The sequence below is a fragment of the Cottoperca gobio genome, chromosome 19, assembly GCF_900634415.1.
Source record: "Cottoperca gobio chromosome 19, fCotGob3.1, whole genome shotgun sequence".
In the NCBI taxonomy this organism is placed as follows: Eukaryota; Metazoa; Chordata; class Actinopteri; order Perciformes; family Bovichtidae; genus Cottoperca; species Cottoperca gobio.
The window spans coordinates 650,853-676,030 of record NC_041373.1 but is presented as its reverse complement, the minus strand read 5'-3'; the positions used below and the strand labels follow the sequence as shown (position 1 = coordinate 676,030).

General features: G+C 40.0%; 1 protein-coding gene across 14 annotated transcripts in view; it reads left to right on the top strand.

The window, feature by feature from the left end:
- exoc6 (exocyst complex component 6) overlaps positions 1-20,644 on the top strand; it is a 54,447-nt gene extending 33,803 nt beyond the window's left edge. For 5 of the 14 annotated variants that reach the window (XM_029455642.1, XM_029455641.1, XM_029455640.1 and 2 more), the window contains exons 19-23: positions 27-206; positions 5,026-5,167; positions 5,695-5,768; positions 13,148-13,260; positions 15,827-20,644. In XM_029455642.1, the coding sequence (XP_029311502.1) occupies positions 27-206; positions 5,026-5,167; positions 5,695-5,768; positions 13,148-13,260; positions 15,827-15,953 (636 nt within the window). In that variant the 3' untranslated portion in view covers positions 15,954-20,644. Of the gene's footprint in view, positions 1-26; positions 207-963; positions 994-5,025; positions 5,168-5,694; positions 5,769-13,147; positions 13,261-15,101; positions 15,114-15,826 lie in introns of all 14 variants that reach the window. The other 9 variants (XM_029455635.1, XM_029455634.1, XM_029455648.1 and 6 more) reach the window with 4 other exon arrangements.
- Positions 20,645-25,178: the final 4,534 nt, after the last annotated feature.

The window sequence follows — 25,178 nt, the reverse complement described above, 5'->3', positions numbered from 1 at the left end:
AGATGCTTATAAAATATATTTCTCAGGATGCTCGTCACGCTGCAGAGGGAGAGATTTATACCAAACTCAACCAGAAGATCGATGAGTTCATCCAGCTAGCAGACTATGAATGGGGTATGGCTGAGTCGGACGGACGAGCCTCTGGATACCTCATGGACCTGATCAACTTCCTGCGTTCCACTTTCCAGGTCTTCACACACCTCCCGGTGAGTCTGATCCACAAACCTGTGATCCGTTGAACCAGCCACCTTTCCCTTGGAACTGTGGGACATTGTGTTTGTGCTTTTTAGACACATTTGATCTGCTTTCATATGCTGTGTGGCTGTTTCAACTGTGTTTTTGTTGCTAATACGGATGTGATCATTTGTTTTCTTTGCATTGTCCCTTAAACCCTTCTGTTTTCTATTGTTTTGCTACATGTCGATCACATCGGTATTAAAATGTGTGTTCTGTCTGATAAGTTTTACATCGTGAATTTAAAGTTGTATGTGTTGCGATGGTGATCTGTATGCATGGTAACTGCTGTTACTGACTTGTAGACTGCTTTTGCACATACTGACATCATCTTCACAAGACACATTTGGTGATATCAAAGTGTTAAAGGACTTTGTCACTAAATGTGTTCTGATAGTTGACAGCTTGTTCAGTTCCACTCTCAGTGGACCACTTGCCGTCTCTTCTCTCCAACATCTCTTATCCTGTCTTGAATGAGTTTGAGCTTATTTAGTTTTTCAAGAATGTCTCCTGTCTCCCCCTCCTCACCCCCTCTAATAAACAACGCTGTAACTAATTTGTTTTACTAGCTGTTTTATTCTTTGATTAATTTGACTTATCAAGCATGAAAGATATCTCTAGTTGAATTTACCTCCTCCTGTCCATTTATTGTTGCCACATTTCTTTTCCTGTCCTTTCCTTCTTCCCCCCCCTCCTCCATTTTTGGTTGGTTTTGGGGTGTCTGCTCAGAATAACAACAATGACCATGCGTCGATGTCGGTGAGTATTCCTGCCTGGCTGTTACAACACTATGCTGCCATTGTGCGGGCAGAGGGAGATGAAAAGCATGCTTATATTTGACTGGATGCTCCACTACTCCAGGCTTATTGGTTCTTCTGGCACCTGTTGTAACTCTTACTGAGGACATTGAATGACAGTGTTTACATCTGCGTTTTAACAATAAATCCTCAAAGTCCCTGTGGATGAGTGAGAGAGGACCAAGCAGCAGCCACCACAGTCGGAAGCTAAAGCCAGAGGGAAAGATCTGACATGGTTTCAGTAGCTAGGATTACTTCTTTACTGTCTTGCTTACATGGTTTCAGAAGGGGGGGGGGATTTCAGAATGACCTTCCATTCTCAAGTGGAATGATATCTCAGGGCATCCAAGTCCTGTGTTTAAAGACATTACATCTAAAGGCCCATGCAAACTTTGTGCGTCTGCGGACAGCTGCCGTCACAGAGATTTGCACGCGGTCTCATTTATACTACAAATGGGGGTACGCGTCGGTCTGTTGTTCCATGCATGCGCATTAATGATCCACACTCTACATTACGTTGTTTGCCAGGAGTTTCCTGCCATTTGTCTGTCTTTGTAATACTTTTAAAGACAAATGATATTCATGTTGGTAATGGCCATAACAGCGAATCTCCTCACCTAAACTCTCTTCAAAACAATCCTCCAGTTCTTCTTCTTCTTCTTCTTCTTCTTCTTCTTCTTCTGCTTCTTCTTCTGCTTCTTCTTCTGCTTCTTCTTCTTCTTCTTCTTCTTCTTCTTCTTCAAACCAGCTAGAGGTGAATACCCCACCTACTGAACTGCAGTGTGGAACAAAACAGGAGCATGCGCAGTCGGCGCGCTTGCTAAGTGTACAGTCTGCACGGTCACATATTTTGGGCTGTACAAGGACCCTAGCGGCCATGGTGTATGAAGTCATTTACGTCACAAGGATCATAGCAGACCCTAGCGAGACACGCAAACACAGAAAGTATGAATTGGCCTTTACACAACATTTTCTGTTGCCTACACAGGCCCAGTTGGGTGCTTTCGTAATTTAAACTTGAGTTTCATTCTTGTCTTTACTGTTAATGAGGTATGAGAATGTATGGCATCAGGCCAAATAATCATAACATAAGGGATTCTGGGTAATTTGGTCCCTTAGAGAAGAAGTGCTTTGCTTCCATACAATGTCATGGTAGAATTATTTAAAAGTGACCAATTTCCCTCTTAAGTGGAACAGGACACTGGTCCAAGTGAAAGCAATGCTTCAATGAGTTAAAGTGTTGAGCCTCATGGTTGAAACACGAGACACAGGAAAGTCAGGCTAGAGACCTAAACACCAAAATGTGCTGTGAAAAGAACTGTCACCCTTCATTGCAGCTTGCTGCCCAGGCACCAAGACTACGTCCACACAAAGCCATTTAATTTTGAGGGTTTAAGGGTAAAAACAACAGGTTTCCACGCTAGTGTTTTCAGTTTGTTTTTGTAAAGATCCACATTATCCACATTATATCGGACAAAACAGTATAAAAGCAGCTCGTCTCTCTCACCATGCATTGGAGCCGACCTCTGCTCAGGAGTGGGACAGACTGTCTCTGCTGAGTTAGCTGGTTAAACCATTTGTCTGAACTCGTGATTTAATTGTTTACATAATTGTTTTGTTTCTGTTTACCAACAAGTGAATAAAATATGACTGGAGTAAGCCTGATGACTTAGTGTGGATGCATGGCCAATTTAACAAATGTAGCAATCTAAGTGAGGAAATATACAGGCACTTCCTTCTGTGCGCATGCATGGAGTAAAGCGTTGCACTTTGTGGCACATATGTGTGTGAATGGTCTCTGCGTTGGCTACCAGTCTATGCCAAGTCAGCAAATAAATGTATTGATCGAACAAACTTGCACAACTCTAAAGATGAGATGTGATGAATGGACAGACCTCATTGCTGCCGCACCATGCATCACTGCTGTCTGTCTGCGGTCAATTGTCAGCATGAAGGATGTTAAAAGGGATGTTGTGGAGCTCAAACAAAGGAAGGCCACAGATCATTATTTTGGTTTTGCAAACTAAACACTCATTTCTTATATCAAGCCTCTGTGGCTCTCCAGGGATCAAAGAACACTGTTGACATCAGTGATTTCTGTTTTTACTGACATACCTTTGATTACAGGAATCACTGATTGTCTCATCAGTGATGTTTATATTAGAGGTTTCCTCATGTAACTGTATTTCAATAAGATTGCTGGGTGTGCATTATCCTTGACATTGGGGTCACCACATCATCCCTAGGTTTCAGAGTTTTTGCATGAGTTTCTGTGAGAATGGATTGTGTTGAGCTGCCGTTCTGTTTCTGTTTACCACAAACACTAACTGTTGTGTTCAGATCCATTCAAAGTTACTGTGAGCGTTTCAGTCTCTTGAGGGGAGGTATATCTTATTGCAGTTCCACTTGTTTCAATGTAGATAATAAGTTGAGACACTTCAAGTACTGGAAACGCTCACAATTCTTATTTACTTTGGAGTCGTAAACATGATGCTGTGGAGGTATGTGGAATGTTATGTATAATTATTGATTGAGTTTATGTTGTGCCTTACCTGCATGTGTTGTGATGTTTTGCAATGAACACAGGTTGTGTGTATATATATATATATATATATATATATATATATATATATATATATATATATATATATATCTAAACTATTTAGAATTTGTATTATGATATACTTGGATATGTAGGCCTAAGAACATTTAAGATTTGGTCATGCAAATCATAAACACTTGGTATAATAAGCACAAAGAGTTCCAAAAATATATATATATATATATTTACATTTGCGATAGGACGTAGGGGAATGGCCTTGATACATCAGTCTATTTGTTCCAACCTATGATTGAGAGAAAGAAAAGACACGAGGACGGCTTTCTTTTTTACTATCAAAAAATACACTGCATTGGTAACATCTGGTATACATCAAAGTAGCATGTAGCGAGAGCTGACACACTTAGCTTTAAAATAAATAATTTGAAATACATTTATGTCTCACACAAACAGTTGGGGCTCTCTCTGTATGCAGTAGAAATTTGGCCAGCTGGCTAAACTAGCAGGCTAACACTAAGGTCCGTCTTAGCTAGCTAGTTGAAGTCATTCTCTCACTTTATGAAGTTTAAGCCACGGACCGGTATGTTTGCTGTTTGTACAGTAATGATTTGGTAGGTACGAAAGCAAACACAAACCTTTCTTAAATAGTGTTGGAGGACTGCTGTAGGAGAGGAGCAGGACTGTTTTATGTGCCTTGTTACAACCGTCACTTAGACTGACCCAGCCATTAGCCCAGCGGCTGGGCTGCTCACAAACTACCCAGCACCATGGAAGTAATCCTATAAAATGACCGAGTAGTCTCCAACCAGCGTTTGGGTAAAGAGGATAGGTCAGCATTTCTTAGTGTGTCTAAGTGGTTCCTGCTTTAGAGACAGAGTTCTAATCACTGATAAAGTCTTAATGGTATTCGTCACCAAACAGCCACATGCTCTGTCTCAGTGCTTTGGTCTATGTTTTACGTGCATTGTGGCTTCCATGTCAATAATGAATTGTCATTGGCTGTTGCCATTGCAATTTGTATCGACATTATGCAGGATATCGACATGAATGACTGCTTTAAAACCTTCATGCACCTTTCTGTCTACACTGACGTATACATTAGGATACATGGTGCAGAGACACGAGAGAGTATTCATTCTTGTGCTGCTCTTGCTGAGACCGAAAGGTTCCTCAGAATGATTGCAGCAGCGACTACCGTTGTGGTTCAAAACAGACTCGTCTTTGCGGCAATCAGCTGTTCACGTTGCCTGTGTTTGCCACAGACAATGAATTTCCTGAAGATCAAGTGGTCTCTATCCAAATAAATGTCCTCAATATCTGTCCTTCTCATCCCATCCTAATCTTTTCTACGCCTTTCCATCTTTCCCTCCTCTTTTGCATCCTCTCATCTGCTGTCACCTTCCTCCCTTCTTTCCCCTGTGCCTCTCTCTGCAGGGTAAAGTGGCCCAGACAGCTTGTATGTCAGCCTGCAAGCATCTGTCCACATCACTGATGCAGATGCTGCTGGACACAGAACTCAAACAGATCAGTATGGGGGCCATTCAGCAATTTAACTTAGATGTCATTCAGTGTGAATGTAAGTATAAATCATTTAAAATTCATTTTATTGATGGTATAATTTAATGTTATATCTACAGGGTTGCATAGTCTTCAAATAACTTTAAATAAGGGATATGTAATGGATATTATTCCAGGCGTACTACTGCCCAACACTGGCAGTAGTACATATTTAAAGCAGTCACATTGAGATATTTTTCATAAGAGAACAGTGTACAGAAGAAACCCATTGTTCATATACAATCACAATTGAGACACACAATGTACATGCAAAATATACAAATGAGTCTTGCATCAAAGAAAACTATTATAATTCAGAGCGCCTGAGTATACTGCTTCTTTAAGTTTTCAAATGAAAAAAGAGACCTATTGTTTTTTGCAATTCATTCTATCAAGGCTTTAGGGGTGGGTGAAAATATTTGACCATGTCTGTGTTTATATGTGGTCGCAGCACTAGAAAGACCCGGAGCCTACTATACGTTTTTGACTAGTAAATATGTGTACTGTACTCTGTAAATGTATTTGATTGTTTTTGTTTTTCCTCAGTGTTTGCCAGTTCAGAGCCAGTTCCTGGCTTTCAAGGAGACACACTCCAGCTGGCCTTCATCGACCTACGGCAGGTAAAGTGTCCCACTGAGCAGTATTGAAGAAATTAACTTATGATGTACTTGTGTACAAAGACTTAGCCAGCACAAGTTTGGGACGACTTCATTTACTGCGTCATGTTAGTTATTTAATGTATGTGTTGATTTTCTTTGTTTATAGAATACTAAGACAATCCTGGTGTGAATTGTTAGTGTGTGTTGCTTTCAATCCAACATTCTCAGGCTCCATCCACATTAATACATTTTCATTTTAAAATATGTAACTTACGTACGCCTAGTGTCTACACCAGGGGTGGGGAACCTTTTTCCATTTTATTTTTTACAACATCCTTCGAGGGCCATACTAATTATTGAACTCATAACCTCTGCAAAGAAAATTAAGATGCAGCCCATTCATTTCACCTTTCTTTATGCTGTGCAAAAAAGCTACTGTTTTATCCATGTATCTTTCTGTTTTATCAGAAATCCTTTATTAGTCCCACAACGGGGAAATGTACCGTTTCACTCGTGTTGTGTTCAAGGACCCTGACCATGGCCAGGAAAGACAGTCAGTCGCCCTTTTTATTCTATTGCGGTCTAGATTTGTTTTTGTTTTTTCGAGTGGATTTTTTTGCGTATGTTTTATGAATTACCTCGAGGGTCGGATCAAATGGTTTCGTGTGCCGTATACTGCCCAGAGGCCGGAGGTTCCCCACCCCTGGTCTACACCATTCCAACGTTTTTGAATCCCTAAAACGGAGAACACTGCTCACCCTGTTTTAGTTTAAAAACTCCAGGATTTGGTTTGAGTCTTTTGACATCACCACTGAGAGTTGCCAAAAAAAATCAGAAATGTTCACATCCTATCACTATATAGTTGAGAGTGATAGCAGGTTTGAATTCTGTTGTTTGGTCAACTGAGTATTCTAAGTATTCCATGTTTAGATGATACAAACAATTCTGTTCACATTTTTTTAGAGCCGAGTGCTTATACCTAGAAATAAAGATGCCAGAACTGCACAAATGATTTAGATTTAGTTAAAAACAAATCACACAAACAAACACAAAAATCAAACACATCTTACCTTTTATATATCTCATCCAACAATATTGTGCTTTACTGGCCATCTTTGTGTAACCTTTTCAACTTTCACCTGTCCCATAGTTCACCTGCTCAAGAAAATTCCTATTGCCAAACATACAAGCACAAACCCCCTGTCTCTGTTTCTGTTGTAAACAGCAGTGGTATGTAAAGTGTTGCTGGCTCTCATTAACTTGTGTCTGTGCTGACCTGTTAATCTGAGCCTGAGGTGGAGGCTTGGTTCTGAATACAGTCCAGGTCACAGCAGTAAACTGAGGAAGTTTGTTGAAAATGTAGTACTGTACTGTACTGTAGCATAGGACCTCTGATCCAAAGTAGATACATAACCTTACACAGTAAAACTTTAACAATATTTGGATGTGCATTTTACCACCCTGTTTATTAGGTAATGTATTAGTTAGACATGTAAAAAGAGAGTTGGGGCATAAAGGTGAAGGAGTTCATCAGCCTACCTAAAGCTCAAACAACAAGCCTCAACAGACAATTTAAACAGGATCTGGAAAGATGAGATGTGGAGCGCACGGTTTATTAAGGTGCAGCAACTTTTGCCTCTTCTTACTAGTGAAGACATGCTTTATTTCGAAACGTTAGTTGTTTCATTTTATTAAAAGCTCTTACTATAACTGCTCTAGATCTCGTCTTTCAAAATCCTCCATATGAAGGTATGTTGGTGGGATTCTAGAGTGATTCTCAATAGTTAGCAATTTATTTGTCTATGTATTTTCTTGAAGACAAACAGGTTGTATGGCCTATAGAAAACACTTTAACTGGTGCTGAATGAAAACATCAAACTATGGCTTCAGAGATTCAGATTCAGACACTATTAAAACGTTGCACAATTTTAATTGTGCAACGTTTCGTCATCCTCTGCAGGCATTGTCAAATCCTCTATATGTTTTTTAAGCCTGAAAAGATCAAATTTGTTACAGCACATCATCTGAACTTAAAGTTTACTATAAGTTCAACAAGAAATGAATACAGTTGGGCTTTAATGGAGCAGTTCTCTCAGAGAAAATCTCCTGAACATCAACAACTGCTTATAAACTCAATGAGTTTCCTGCAATGCAGCTCATTAGACAAGATGTGTCCATGTTCCTTTTTATACTGGCTGCTTGGTTGACATGTTAATCCTAGCCTTAGGTGAAGGGTTTAGGAGGCATCCACAGGCTGAGGTTACACAGAGGTCACCCTTTACCGTTCCCTTTATCTTATGGCTTCTGATTCCGTAGCTATAACTGCTTTTAAGATCGTTATCCTCTAACCTTTTAGAGTGATTGAAAGTCAAACATGTAGGGCAACTGATGTGATGTTAATAACACACGAGGATGCAAAAAGGCTGGGAAAAAGTTGGTCAGCATAGAAAGATTTGAGTGCTACTAGTTGTCAATGCACTGACTTAAAACCAATCTTCAAGAATATTCTACACCTCAGTAATTAAATGCACAATCCGTATAACACATGTGAAAAGTCCCATTGAAATATGCTCATATTTCCTATAACTTGGAACTTGCTTTTTGTTTAAGTGGCCACTTTAATAACTTGTGCATGAGGAATATAGTCCTACAATCTATACATTCATTGTAGAGGCAGCTCTATGAAGATAAGATGCACTTCCATTATTTTTTATGCAGCTTTCTCATTTTTACTTGTACTACATTTTACTGCTGTAATGCAATTTATAGGAGCACAGTTAATGCATTTATGATATAAACAGTACTGGTTTAGTTTATGTTAAGATTGATACATTACATTATTACAGTTCATTTAGCTGACGCTTTTGTCCAAAGCGACTTACAAAAAGTGCAAACAATCATGAGGATACGACTTCGAACAGCAAGAATCTTGCAGGTACATTATCTTCAGATAGGTGACTTGTTTTGCATACATTTGTACAATGCTAGTGTACGGATAAATGTGTTTATCACAAACACACATCCTTGTGTCTATCAGCAGTAACATAATGGCGCGGAAAGGTGCGCTATATTGTGAAAGAAAACACACGAGACGTCCCATAGTGGCCGTTGGCGAACGTGCAAGTGTTGACATTCCCACAGTGGCATCAGGCTGAGCGTGCTGTTGTGGCTGCATGCAAAGTTAATGGAACGACATGAGTGGATGCAAACATGTGATTTTACTTTAGGTAACACAAGTTGAGGCAAAGATGCATCTGTGAGTTGGAAATGTTTTTGAGGCCCATACGTAAATAAATATTTGGGATTTAAATCAAATCTGATAACGATATATGTTTTACATAAGCTCAAAATATAAACAAGCAATTTTACTGATCCCTTAGATGTGTTTTTGATGTGATGCCTTAGATTACCTGAAACCGAGTTTGGTATTTCTGCACATATTATTTGATGGCGTTTAGCCTTTTAAAAACTAAATTTTCACTGTGGCCAAAAAACAGTTTGGTCTCCTGCTTACTGCACATAAAGTACGAACCAGGCGGTCTAACAGCAATCTACCAGCGTCATATATTACATTTATATAACCACATTAACAAAAACTCCTATTTTTTCATGTAAAAAATGACAAAACATGAATGTTGCACTCAAGATGAGAAGAATTACAGCATTTTACCAGGTGGACAAATGTTACTGTCTCACGTGTCGAGCTTCACGCAATGCCCTCGGTCCCTCAGCAAGGAGTCATCGTACATCATACATGCTTGTTAAGGTGTAAACATGATCTAGAGTTTACCTTGTCTCACCTCTGGACCAGCAGTCTCTGCTGACAAGCCCACAGGGACAGAAAGAATAGCCTCATCTTCCATTATATCTCCTTTTATACCAAACAATGCACATCAATGAGACAATAGCATCTAACGGAAGGCATCCAAATGGAAGCTTCACAAGTGCATAAAGGGAAGGAAAGCAGAGAGGGATTTCTAGAATTTCAGAACGCCCTGACTTATTGTTTCAAAGTAAAGGTGAAACCAAGGCGTTTCACAACAAACCATTAACTCATTTCATAGAGACGATGATTTATCTCACACCATCCTTTTAGGAAATCACACACTTCATTCTCCTCCGTGAAACATAAACATTCACCTCAGCCTAACTCTGCACATCAGCTGCATGCAGCTTTGTCACTTCTGGGTTGCAGTTCAAATCTTTACTGAAATTGTTTTGGAAGTGAAGCAATCTTCAGAAGACACATTTCCAATATTGTTGAAATATATATTTTTCAGCATTGTTTGTGTTTTACAGCATACTAAAAACGTGTGTGGCTAATTTCAAATCCATGATGGTGACAGATTCTTTGTGGCTGTTTGATATATGCTGCACGCCGTCTTATTAAAGTGTATATTGGCAGAAGGAAACCTATAGCCTTTCTTTTCCTGTTTTATAGACTTCAGAGGAGAGGTGACTTATACAGGAACAATAATTTTTTTCTGGTAGTGTGTGTGTATATATATATATATATATATATATATATATATATATATATATATATATATATATATATATATATATATATATAAGACAAAGTCAATAACAAACCAAATATTTAATCAAATAATAATTTCAATGTCAATTGGCAATAAATACAGGCAAATCTATACATTCACAAAGGAAGTGTGAGCTTCAGAGATCTGTGCTGCTCCAGCTAAAGAGCTGCTCATAAACCTCAAGCAAGAAACTCGGGTCATGCATGTTGGACACCGGCCTGTGAAGAGTAACACTGGAGCAGTTGATGAGGGAAATGCTTTCATATAAATACAAAATATATTTCAATAGAGCTTCAAAACGGCTTCAGACTTCCTGTCATGCTTATCCGTCCATCTGCAGAAACTGCAGAACTTTTGTATATATATATTTAACAATATTTTCTCATTTCCAAATGCGTCATAGATAAGAGCAACCTTTCTGAGTGGTCGGGACACCTGTAAGATTCTACCCACAAACCTTATTATGGTTTGGTGGTTTGAGTTCTGGACCATTAGCAAATCACACCCTGTGAAATACCAAACAAAATGATGTAACACGATCATTATATTCACAAATATGCAGTTTGTGCTATCCACCCATTTCTCCAGATTTATGTTGCGATGGCAGCACGCTATGCAAGAAAGGCCTTCTCCCCATCTCTAATGGTTAGCCCCCTGAGTGTCTGCAATCAAAGCTCATTGCACATATCTATTGAGCAGAGAGCCTTTGGAATTTTGACATTCAACAGATCTTTTCCAGGACTTGTACAAGTCGACCTTTCCACAGTGACAGTTGACTGCCACACACACACACACACACACACACACACACACACACACACACACACACACACACATACATACACACACACACACACACATACACACACACATACACACACACACACTCGGCCTATCTCTCTATCTCTCTGATGCCAAAAGCTGAATATTTCCCCAAAGTGTTTACTATTTCACTGTTATGATAACATGACTCAGCTCGCCCAGCAGAATCCTACTAGATTACACTGATTGTTGTCTTCCCTGCATTTGGGGTCATCTGTCAGATGTGTGTGACAGAGTGGAGTTGTATGAATGAGATTCCCCTGGGTGAGGTTGGATGGTTCTAAAGTGCAAACGGTTCTGTGAGGATAATTAGCCTCTGCAGGCATAGCATGAAAAGATCCTCACAACTTTGACAACAACAACATTTCTAAAAATATTGTACTGATGTATCTTCATCAGATTGTTTTAAATATCCAAACATGAGTATGTCTCCAAGGATCACATTGATCTGGCTGCAGTTTAACTTTAACATGACTTTAGCTGTTAAAGCATAACTCCAGTTTGACTTTTGTTTTGGTTGGTTTGGCCATCGTTTCGTCCCGTTATGATGACTTTGCTAAAATGACTTCCAGACAAGACATGAAACACGAGCAGTCAGAGGATCAGATGATGACCTACAAGCAGGTCTATATTATCAGCAATGTATCACACGCATATCGCTACAGGCGCATATGTCAGCCAGTAAATAACAAGAAATGTAAGTAAAGGAATGCCAAGGTCATTTACAATCTGTCTCCATTACGTTGTTTGTCCACCAGAGAGCACTGACAAGTTTATTTTTACACTGTGAAATGTACCGTTCTCTACATATCTTAGTCACAATTCTTGAATAGCTAAATGTAAGGGATGCTTATCAAATATGTTTGTTTGATGATGATGATTTATGTAAAAAATAAATTATATTGATAAATATCAAAATTGGTAGCAGTCAGGACGTATCCAGGATGCGTCAGGTTCTTGTGAGCGCACCAGAAAACTGTGTGCACAAAATGACCTCATCATAACTGATAGGACCAACATGAAACCACTGCAGTGTTCTAACCACATCAGTGTTATACTGTTGTGTGTGAGTTCAGTGAGTGTCATAGTAAGATGGCTGCTCGTGGCTGATCACTTAGCTCCAGGTGAGAATAATGGCATTGTTGCTAAGCCTCTCTGTGTGTCGGAGTCTGTCAGCTGAATAATGCTATTATCACTAAGCTGTTCTTTCACTGCTCTTTCAACATGACCCACACACCCAGCTGTTTCACCCTATGACATTAGCATACACTGTGTGTGTGTGGGGGGGGTCATCTCCATCAGGTTAACAAGGGGTCGTGGGGGGGGGTCATTTTAAATGTCCTGTTTAGACTTAACACTCATCATTTTAAGCAGCACAACCCCCCCTCGCTCACTTCTCTTACTCTTCTGTCTTTTCTCTACGTCTCAGAGTGACTGGCCCAGGATGTTTACCATCATCACATTATCTGACTCTTTTCCTGACACAAAAGACACTTGTTCTCAGGTTTATCTAATAACTACAGACACAGGGCATCTACTGCGTTGTTTCAGGATTACTGTTACCTTATGGGAGATGGTGAGGGTGACTTCTGTCCTCTCAGCAAATCCCAGACACTGGTAAAAGAAACTGGAAGCTAAGCATCATTTTTCATTGTCAAGTGCACAATAATGCCTCTGATAAAGTGGAATTAACAGGCAACGTGTTGCTTTAGCAACGCTCTTCTTCAAACTTCGCAATAGAAGGTTAGTCTCGGGTTAGCACTATTAGAACTGGATCAGGGGATATCAGCTGAGCTACGGACTGACAGTTTAAACCTCTTCAATCTAACCACTGAGTAGACTACAGAGGACTAAACAGACTCAAGATTTAGTCATTATGCTTCATCAAACATACTGTAGGATATGTACTGTATGTGAAAATGACTCTTTATTACCTTCCCCTATCAAACTGTCAGCCGCCACCAGCCTTGATCTTCTTCTGATCTGAAGGGAGCTTCTGTTGTATATCTGAGTGTTGTACCTGTGTGTGTTTTATAGCTCCTGGATCTGTTTATGGTGTGGGACTGGTCAACTTACCTGGCAGACTATGGCCAACCAACCTCCAAATACCTGCGAGTTAACCCAGCCACTGCCCTGGCTCTACTGGAGAAGTGAGTCTACACACTGCTGGGGATGTGAATACAACATTTCAACATCACTTTTTAAGGGCCACCTTTATGCAGGGGTGAGGTTTAGAATGTGTGGGTGCTGATAGAGATGAAGAGCCACCAAGAAACAAATAGGCTAAAATGTCTTTTGAACCTAATCTTTTTCCTCCTGATTAATAATAATAGTAATGAATTTAATTTATGTAGCCCACTTTAAAGTTAAAGTCGTAGCCTGCAAATGGCAGAAATCGCCCTAAAATTGCACAGTAAATTCAAAATGGCCGAATTCCTGTTTGGAAGGTTTTGAGTCTTTGTTTTGCCCTAAAAGACATATAAATTATAATAATAATAATCCTTAGAAATTCAGGAGGGTCTCCACTCCGACTTCGTCGGTGCTCGGGCCCTAATAAGAGATAAAATAGGATAAGTACAATTTAAATTTGAGTGCAAAACACATAAGAGACCAAATATTTAGGAACATGCGTTTAAAATAAAAACCACAAATGAAATAGGACCCTATGGGAAGGAAGTCAGGAACAGGTGAGTTATAAGATTCGATTTAAAAACAGCAAGTGAGTCCCAGGCCCTAATTGTCCCTGGGAGCTGATTCCACAAGCGTGGCCCCAGCGACGAAAAGACACGATCTTCCATGCGAGTCAGCTTTGTCCGTGGCACCAGCCAGGAGGTTTGAGCTGCCAGACCTGAGTCCGGGGTGAGGATTTAGGGGAGAGGAGCTCCTGTAGGATGAACCGGTATAATTTATTGCCTTGAACACCAGAAGCCGCACTGTTTTGGACATATTGTAATCTCTGAATAGTTGTGGTTGGTAGACCAGCGAGCAGAGAGTTGGATGTCCTGGCAGCTCTCAATGCAGAGGAGTTTGCTTTCTGGTTTTCTCTGAGGCTCAGTTGATGGAGAGTTAGGTATGGGCATGGTCAATATTCTTAGTCCTTGGTCATGGAACATTTGAGGAAGTCAACGGCCAGCGAGAATTTAGGGGTATCCACATTGATATTTAAATCACCAAGTACCACCAGCCTGGAAAAAGTGGGGCACAGAGTTGTGAGGAGATTTGAAAAATCTGATATGAATGTTGAAATCCCCTAGGTGATCTATATATAGAGACAATTAGCAAGTAGCAAGTATGTAATCTTCAACTGTGTCACGGCTGATAAACTGACAAATTTACAAGGCAAAAGGAACAAGAATAAATGCGACTAAGCTTGCAAAAAAATTAAAATTAAATAAAATCACAAACGGAGAAGCGGCGAACAAACCATGCCAGCGTCCTCTGCGACGTGCTCCAAAGATCAACTGCACTTCCATACCATGAATGTTATTAGTGCTAGGATGTTTGACTTAACAGTAGTCAAGTTCCCATTTGTTGTACAAATTTGAACTGAATTTGAACTTTTAAAACTTTTTTCCACTCTGTTTATTTAAACAGTTTATTTAAACTCTTTTTTGCTTTTTCATTAGCAGAAGTTGTAAATAGTTCCTGGTACTTTTTTTTGATACCACCTCAGTCGCGTTTCCAAGCGAGCTGAGCCGATACTAGAAGATAGAATTAAAACACTGCAAACCTGACTCTATCCTGCACAAAGCCACACATTTAAAATGTTCAGCATGTGTTGCGTTGAAGATGATGCTAAAATGTTTTTAATGAGCATTGTACCATTGTCTTCCATATTAATAGGCCTTAATTACAGTAATGCTTGCATATCATTTATGACAGACTTCAATATGAACTTGGCGGCTTTGTCTGCTTTCTTTCTCCTTGTGTTTTCTTTGTGCTTCTCTGTTCCTCAAATTTTCTTTTCTGCTGTTTTTCTGCTGCTGCTCAGAGTCTACAGGGGGTAGGTGCAGCTTCCTCACTTTCCTTCTTTGGTCTTCTCCATGCATGTTCTGATCATCTAAACATGGTTTCCACCTCCTCTACAGTATAGAGTTTGTCTTCTCTTCAGCTTGGCAAAATAGTGCAAAATATACATATCAGGAGGAAACCCCCGCACTCACACGGTGGCACACATTGCTACCATGATTACAAAATGATCTTGTATATAAATGATTCCTCATGCTTTCTTAAAAGTCCACGATGAGCAGATGGTGTTAATAATAATACATTTTATTTGGAGGCGCGTTTCAAGACACCCAAGGACACCGTACAAAATACAAGAGATAAAGCAGGACATTGGAAGGGAGAGCAAACAAACACTATCAGAGATATGGTGGAGACACAGGAAGAAAGCAAGAAAGAGAAGAGGGGGGGGGACACAGGATGATGGAGACTACAGAGAGTAGGCTAATTTGAATAAGTGAGTTTTGAGGTGGGACTGTTGTAATAGTTTTGGACTGTTGGATGTGTGGAGGGATAGAATTCCAGAGCCTGTAATAGTAGTTTAGCTTTTGAATTCCTTCTAAAATCCCATATCATGTGGTGTGTTCTGCTTACACACTACACGGCACCACAGCCTGCTACAGGTGTTTAGTCCACACTAGAGTTTGATTGCCGACCTTCACACCAGCCCAAACATTTGTCTGACTCGTCTCTGTTTTTCTCTCTGTCCAGGATGAAGGACACCAGTAAGAAGAACAACATCTTCTCTCAGTTCAGGAAGAACGACAGAGACAAACAGAAACTGATAGAGACTGTTGTGAAACAGCTGAGGAGCCTGGTCAACGGCATGTCCTCTTAAACACACACACACACACACACACACACACACACACACACACACACACACACACACACACACACACACACACACACACACACACACACACACAGAGTGACGTGTGCATCACAAAGAGCTGTTAAGAATGAAACGTGCATGCAGTCACATGCACACAATGAACTGCCAAGACACTCACAGATGAAGGAGATTTTCGCACATGTAATGAAGTAATAACACACAACATGACAGTGACAGAAGAACCACACAAGGAACTTACGCACACACAAAAGGGATAGATGCTGCTTATATACACACACTTTATAAAGGCACAGCAATACACACACTGTACAAGGCATGCAGTGAACAGACTTCCAGCAAATACAACACACCCACACACACAACGTCATATCCTCTCCTTACTGTTATAACTGTCTGAATACTCCATGTAAATAACACACACACACGCACACGCATACTAAACAGTTTACTGGACTCTGAACAGTAAAATGTTTGTAAAGTATTTTTAATGGCTATGATAAGACAAACTATGTTTTGTACCTTAATGAGAGTTTAATGATTGTAGCTGCAGAGGTAGACTGGGACAGCAGAGGAAGTGACGCCCACAAGTACTGGGACAATGAGGTCAAAAGGTTGACACTTTTCTCCACAAGTGAAGGAGATAAAACATTTCAGAAACCCATGATCTACATTCAACACGGTAGCACACTCAGAATCAGATTAGAGCACTTTTGTTCTTCTTGGATGAAGATAGAATATATTTTCTTGCATTTCAATCTGAAGAATAACTAAATAATTGTCTGTGTATTGGTAATCTACTGATCAAGTTATTCAGTTAAAACAAAAAACTATTTCTCGTGCCAGATGAACAACTTGTAGAATTATTGAAGGTATGAATAGGAGGCTATAGCTCAATATTGACCAATCCAGCCAACATCGCCGCTTTAACCATTGTACATCTGTTTAACAAGGGTCTCATGTTAAAAGATGAAGAAAAAAACATAGATTGTACATTTACACACACACACACACACACACACACACACACACACACACACACATAAGAAACCAGGTTACTCTGAAAAGTTAGCTTATACTGTTAACTCTGTGCAGACATACAGTAAAATAAATGTCGTTCTGTCTGGCTGATGATATCAGGGTTCTCTTCTCCTCCACCCTAGTATGGAAATCCTACTTAAATATTTAAACTATATTTAAATGAAATTAAAGAAAACACATTACTGTAACCCAGTTTCTTAAGTGCATGCTGGCGTCGGATCTGGGGTCCTAATGAAGCTGCATGTTATAATAAATACTGTTATTTCAGACTGTAATCAATACATTTCAGTGACATCAAATGATTCGGTAGCGGAGGCAAAGTAAATAAGTCCAGTTCATTGCACCATTTCATATAAGGCTGCTGTGTCAGAAGATAAAGTGGAGCACACTGATGACATGGTTACCAGTCAGCCATGAGACACATGGGTGCTATAAACTCTTTTCCTTGGGTTATCTGATTTAACTTATTGTCCTTAGAGCATTCACATACATTTATTTTATAGTATAGGATATTGAATGTGATTTTGACATTTCAAATGTTTCCGTTTCAAACCCACCTTCTGACAACAACTGGATCAACCAAACCCAAAAAGTAGACTCAAGTTCAGCTCATTGTCCCAATACTTCAACTGTTGTTACTGTTGCGTGTGTGCAGAAACAAAGTGATGCTGCTGAGCCCATGGGTGGATGAAGGAATGGATTAATGGATGATGACGTCTTGAAAGGCTGATGTTCATGAAAAAAGGGAAGTTTTGTTGAAGTCTTTGGCTTTCCTTGCCGTTTGTCTTCATTTCCGCCACATTTAACATGTAATCCAACTCCCTGAGACATTGCAGTACAGTGTGTGTGAACACGACACATGGCAGACAGCGGTAATGTGGGGAGGGGGAGTCTTGGACACCCAGATTGTATTTGGAATATTCACATGAGAAAAATGAGGGTGGAAATTAGAAATGTGTCTTTTTCTAAATATTTGGTCCATCTTGTGCAAATCTATGCAGACACAGGCCGGTCATTGCAGGTTGTTGTACTATTAGATTGTGCAGGTGGACACATCTGGTTCTCGTCTGGGGAGGATTTTGGCTGAGTGTTGTAGTGACCACAACATGAAGCAATCCTGATGGAGGGTTTGCATGAGGTGTCACCATAAGAAACTGACATCTGGTATTAACATGCAATCGGTCTCTGGATATGTTTGGTGTAAATGCAAAGCAATAGGAATGTAATTGGATCAGCCAGACAACCTCTGGAGGTGTATTGTGGTCTGATCTCAGCCATGTGTAAACATCTGGACAGTTTTGGAAGGATTAGAAAAGAGATGCCTAGCTTCTCTACTGGCAGCAGCACCTCAATACCATCATGGGGATTCTCTTAGCACTATGCTGGTCTTTTCCTAAGTCCTTTTAAATTCTACTTGACATCTTTCCTTGACCATATCACATTTGTGTGTGGTTAGGAAAAGACTTAGGACATCATTTTTTGTTTGACCGCAGCCCGGACCTGCCACTGACACAGACAGTGAGTGCACGCGATGTTCTCTTCATACTACATTCGATATCTGCATACGTGGACACGTACAATCTACGCAAGTATACATGTTGGGCTGCTCCCACATGTATAGATGACAAAATGTATGTGACGCGGACACTCGTGGGTATGCAGGCATTGTAAGTATAATTTGCACCTTAGAAATGCACCCAGCCTACAGATGTCTCCATCTGTCATGTGATCCTAACCTTGTATGTTAAAACGATTCCTCAAGAGTCTTCCACATTGCTTTAATTTGTTCTGGTTGTGGACATGTCTGCCAATTCCACCTACCTAATTTACATATTGAGAAGCGATCACAGTGTGGAAGAATCTAGATGAGAACATCTCTTAGCAGCAGGTGTAAATGCACAGGTCCATGAGCAGATGCTAATACCAGGTGGAGATAGCTCTAAACTCCCCAGCACATTTCAACATCCACAGACTAGCTGGCACGTCGCACACATCATTGTGAAATCTGATGACCTTGTACAAGACTTACAGATAGCTTATTTTCCTCCCAGTATCACAGCTGTTTGCATTGAGAGCAGCAGTGGTGGTGGTGAGGCTGGTCAGGTGACATCAGTGCCCTCTTCCTCCTCTGTAAATCAGTTGTAGGGTTAAGGATGTTAACTGCAGTTTTGTCTTACTACACACTCAAACTACTTGATTCATGCTTACAAGAAAACAAGGCCCACATGGGAAATAGTTATGTTATTGGTGATTATATATACATATATATATTTAACAGTTCAAAAACGTACCTTCTAAATTCTTTCTTTTTGTTCCTCAGGGTGAAATAAAGCTTTAGAATCTCATATCCCACATATATTCACAAAGCACAGCAATAATGAATTGGTTTCTTTACAGCCTTGCAGGCAGGTTGATGCTCATCTCAAACCCGCACATGACTCCTGATGACAAACATTTTATAATGAGACTGTTTCTATTCTGTTTATGTTTTGGGTCTGCGCTCCACTTTCAGCAGGCATTTTTGCACTGAAATTGACTGAAGTTTTTTTCTTTTTAGATTAATTTTTTGCCTTTTTTAAAAGTTGCTTGTAAATGCCAATGTATATACTGCATATTTTGTAAAGAAAACATAACAGCAGTTTGTCTGCGACAAACAGAATTGGAGGTTGACACTGTGATATGCACCTCCATCAACAACTAAAGTAAATATGTAATTAATAAGAGTTTGAATTTGCATTTGTTGCTTACTTGGTGAACACAGTTGAGTAGAGTGTGAGGAGCTTAGTGATTTCTGTTGGTACCTTCTCTCCACATTTGCCTGGTTAAGATGTGAAATATAAAATGCTCTATTATGTTCTAGCATAGACCCTGTATAAGGTTTCAGTATGACGTATTTAAATACAGCTCCTAAAGATTTCACCTAACTGCTCATAGATGTTATCCAAAATAAAGGAGAGTTCCAGCTTTCTCTGCACACTCCTCCTGGCTGGGTTTCATCTCATGTTTGCTCCTTCTCCTAGTTAGGAGGTGTGTACAGGACCATGCAGTCATGTCGATTTTACCATACATTCTCAAATAAAAGCATTCAAACAAATAATAGCTGGTGAAAAAGGGGTTATAGCTTTGTCTCCCAAAGTATAATGTACATTTCCATATTACTTATTCAATTAGTACTGCAACCGTCCTTTCATACTCGCCATTCTGCTGCTCACGTTCTCTTTTTACAGCAAATATTGTTTATATTTACCATTATAATGAATCATATACACCATTATATATTTATTATATATATTATATATATATATATATATATATATTTATTTTAAATATATATATATAAATATAAATTATAATGCTGTAGTTACTATGAGCGGATAGAAGATTTGATATTTTGGCACAAATCAAGGTTTTACATAACACTGCTTGAATGCAAATTATTATTTCAATAGGAATAAAAAATGTCAGATTTTTCTTTCCTTCCACAGAAGTGGAGAGAGGGTACATTTTCATATCCAAAGGGATCCTCGCTTTACTTTTGCTCAATGTTCTCAGTAAGACATCCTGGCTGAGATGTTGTTTTCCTTAATGTGTTGTTTTGATTTTGTGTGCTGTAATAAAAGGTTATTCAACAGTAACTCAGTGAGTTTGTCTGTCCAGCAGCTGATTACAGGTGTCCCAATATATTGACACCATTATTAAAAAGTTAGTCTCCAGCCTCCCTTTCTAGGGGACGCTGTTAGTTTTTTCTGATTGCTTAGGCACTATCTTTGAAATGAAAGGCTATTTTTGCAAAACATTATACATCTCTTGCAAAAACAAACAATTCTTGCAAAAGTCCTTTGTGCAAAATGTCAATACAGTACACACAAACTATAATTGCATGCACTGAAACTATAAATGAACTACACTTGTGGCTTTTTCTGTGTGCAGGGCATAGCTGTTAGCAATAAAGTTTTGTAATACACACAGGTTACACATATGACACTTTTCATAGCCGTACAAAGCACATTCAACCAGTCATGAAAATAACAGTAAACATATCACATATCTAGTTAGCAGCACACTGATGTTGGTTTAGAAAACTTCCGAGGAGTCAGAATAGATACTATTAGCAAGTGAGCTTTCCCTTGTTTTGAGTTGCTTGAAAGGAGTGTGCAACAGGTTGGCTAACTATCTTTGTACACACTTGCATTTGACTACATATGTAACTTTCACAGGCTGCTGAGCACCTGCATTATCGCATGAAACTCTGAATCACTGATTTACAGCAAAAAAAAAGATACACTGATGATATGTAGAGGTAACAGGAGAGGTAATAGGAGAGGTAACAAGTAACAAGAGAGGTAATGTAATAGGAGAGGTAACAGGTAACAAGAGAGGTAATGTAATAGGAGAGGTAACAGGTAACAAGAGAGGTAATGTAATAGGAGAGGAAAATGGATAGGTAATAGGAGAGGTAACATGTAACAAGAGAGGTAATATAATAGGAGAGGTAATAGGAGAGGTAACAGGTAACAAGAGAGGTAATGTAATAGGAAAGGAAAAAGGATAGGTAATAGGAGAGGTAACAGGTAACAAGAGAGGTAATGTAATAGAGGTAACAGGAGAGGACAGCTGGCGCTGTTGCGGAGCCGTTCGTTAATGTGCCGTTTTTGGTGGAGCTGCTGGACTCCATATGAGTCTAAGAGAGGAGTCTGGCCTCACTGACCAAGAGGTTTTTAGATTAAAGAAACTTGTGTTAAAAGTAAAAAAACTAACGAACATTGATGATGTATGCTAAAATAAAACATGTTGATGTACTTTTTTTTTTACAAGAAACGCACAGCGATTGTTTTAATGAGATAGACTGGAAGAGAAAGTGGGAAGGGGAAGTCACAACACTTCTCTCAGTGGAGGAGTGGGCTTCCTCTTCTCCAAGTCTTTTATTTCAATCTTACTGGAGGTCGAGCATTTCATCGAGGGGAGGTTGCTTTTAGTTAAAGCAAAGTTTGACCTTTTTACAGCTGTTTTTATAAATGTGTACGCTCCAACAATCAGTGCAGAGAGGAAGCTGTTTATACAAAAGGTTAATGATGTTTTAAATGGCTGTGCCTCGGAGGATTTGTTATTCTTGGGAGGGGATTTTAACTGCACAGAAAATGCAACCACGCAGAGTCGAGCGTCCCAGAATGCTCTGAGGCAGCTGGTCCATTCCCATGGTCTGGTGGATGTGTGGTGGAGGATGCACGTAGATGCTAGACAGTAGACATGGTCCCACCTCAGAGAAATTAGTATTAGATTTCCTCAGCCAGGTTAGACCGTATTTATTGTTTTAAACATCATTTTAATATTTTTTAAATGTGCAGTATCATTCCGGCTGGTTTTATAGATAATTTCTTGATTTTATGTAATGTTTTTACTAGAAACGTTTAGCCAAAAAGTGTGTATTGGCATTTTAACTTGGTTTTAACTTTTGCTAAAGACTTTAGGCAGGTCCTTATTTAGGATGGGTGATTTTAGCAGTCTTAGGCAGTGGTGGGACCATGGTCAACAGCACACCCTCAATGTCACACAAGACATCACCAGATCTATGAAAGACCTGAAGGGTAATATAGTGGAACTAGAACAAGTCAGTGAGTCCACAAGAGATCGAGGATATATTGAAATCCTCAAAGTCAAGAAAATGGCTTTAGCCAACCTGCTAGACGTTAAAGTACAGGATGCACTGGTTAGGGTTAGGGTTAGGGTTAGGGCTCCCTCTAGTTTCTTCTTCGGCCTGGAGAAGAAGAACGGACATAAGAGGGTAATCCACTCACTTCTCTCAGACACAGGGCATGAAATAACTGAACCAAGCCAGACAAGAAGGCGAGCTGTGAGTTTTTATTCCTCCCTTTACTCCAGTGAGTATGAGGGAGATTAAACACTCCTCGGAGGGTTCTGTGGTGGATTACCTCAGGTCTCAGAGGAGACCAACTCACAGCTTGAGGGGCCGTTGACGGTGCGGGAGCTACAGGCCACCCTACAGGCCATGCAGGGAAGGCGAGCTCCCGGCATCGACGGCCTCACAGTCAAGTTTTTTAAAGCCTTCAGGGACATTTTAGCAAATGATCTTTTAGAGGTTTTTAATGAAAGTTTTTGGATTGAGGTGGGGAGAATGGGGGTGGGGATTTGGGGTGATCGAGAGCGGGATATTTGATGAATGATTAGAGTATTGAATGATTGAACGCGTTTATTTCTGGGGGTGTGGCGGTGTAGCACTCAGCCGTGCGTGGGGTGGCATTGTGGGTAGATGCGGGTCATTTTTTACCCATGTTTGTGCCTTTTAGAGGGGTAGTTATACAAAAATGATTTGTACTCTCTCCCTGTCTCTCTCTCTCTCTCTCTCTCTCCCACTCACGCTCACACAAAGACAGAAGCGTCACTTGAACTGTGAAGGTTTTCTGTCATCTTGTATCTCGCCCTCAGAGCCTCACTGTATCCTACAACACTTGCTAACTGGGAAACAGCAAGTGAACTTTGGCCTGGGTCAGCGTTTGAATGCGAGGATCCCTGTCGCCGCAGATGTAATGAGGCGAGGGACATTTGGAGAGCTCTATTATCACTGGACAGTAGCCACACTGCCAACAGACACACACACACACACACACAGAAATGTGTTTGTACTGTTACTACACTCTGAGATATACTGTCTTGTACGGAGGTGGTCTCTTTTTAGGAGAGCTGCAGAGGAACTTTCGGGAATAATAAATAATTACAGATAATTTGCAAATGTCATTCATTTCCCCCACCACTAAGTCTTAAATTATGCAGTATCTAGTTGTATTCATGCTAATTATTTATGATTTATTGGTTAACATTTGACACCACATTTGAGTTTAGGGGTTGTGAGATACTCAACAGAAGTTTTTTTGCAAAACAATGTTATGTTTTGGGATTTGCATATAACCTATAACCTTTTTCCTTTTGCATAAAAAGTTAAGCCATTTTAAATTTCACCACTAATAATCCAAACTGTAGTTTGGATGTAGGATTATTCACAAATACTACAAAATGTTATGATAATGGAGTAGTCTTGGAGTAGTCAACCGACAAATCCTGGTCATTGTGCCTTTAAGTTTGCTGCACGTTTGCACTGAGTAATTATGTGTGGGTCAAACCAGTAGACATTGCGTTCCTGTGTCAATGGGGGTGGGGGGTGGGGGTGTTCCTTCCTGTATGTCAACAGGAGTGACAAGTATTTTAGAGCCAGGATCAAACACTTTAACAAGGCAGTAAACAGCCTTTACATTTACTTCAACAATACAGCAGGCAGACAGAAGAGGAGGAGACCCAGGAGCCTTCACATGGTCTGACCCACAAATGTAGCAGAATTATAGCGACAGTATCTCAGTCTGTTTTATCTTCTCAAAGCTAATGAGCCTTCTCCCTTCCTTCAATAAGATGGCATGAGTTTGAGAGGTGTAGGTCATCAAAGTTGCTGATCTACAGTATATCTCAAAAGTGAGTACACCCTTTAGATTTTTGCAAATATTCTGTTATATCCTTTCAGGGGATAACATTATCCTACTGAAACTTTGATATAACTTAAAGTAGTCAGTGTGCTGCTTGAATAACAGTATAGATTTATTGTCCTTTGAAAATTACTCAGTACACAGCTGTTAATGTCTAAACAGCTGGCAACAAAAGTGAGTACACCCCATAGTGAACATGTCCTAATTGTGCCCAATGATGTTGTTTCCCTGGTGTCATGTGACTCGTTAGTGTTACAAGGATTCAGGTGTAAATGATAAGCAGGGCTGTTAAATTTGGTGTTTTGGGCACAATTCTCTCTGAATGCTGGACAACATGGCACCTCATGGCAAGGAACTCTCTGAGCGGCTGAAAAAAAGGATTATTGCGCTTCACAAAGATGGCCTTGGCTATAAGAAGATTGCCAACACCATGAAAATGAGTTGCAGCACAGTGGCTAAGATCATACAGCGGTTTTCCAGGACAGGTTCCACTCGGAACAGGCCTCGCCAGGGTCGACAAAAGAAGTTGAGTCCACGTGCTCAGCGTCATATCCAGAGGTTGGTTTCCAAAAATAGACGTGCGAGTGCTTCCAGCATTGCTGCAGAGGTTGCAGAAGTGGGATGTCAGCCTGTCAGTGCCCAGACCATACACCGCACACTGCATCAAATCGGTTTGTAT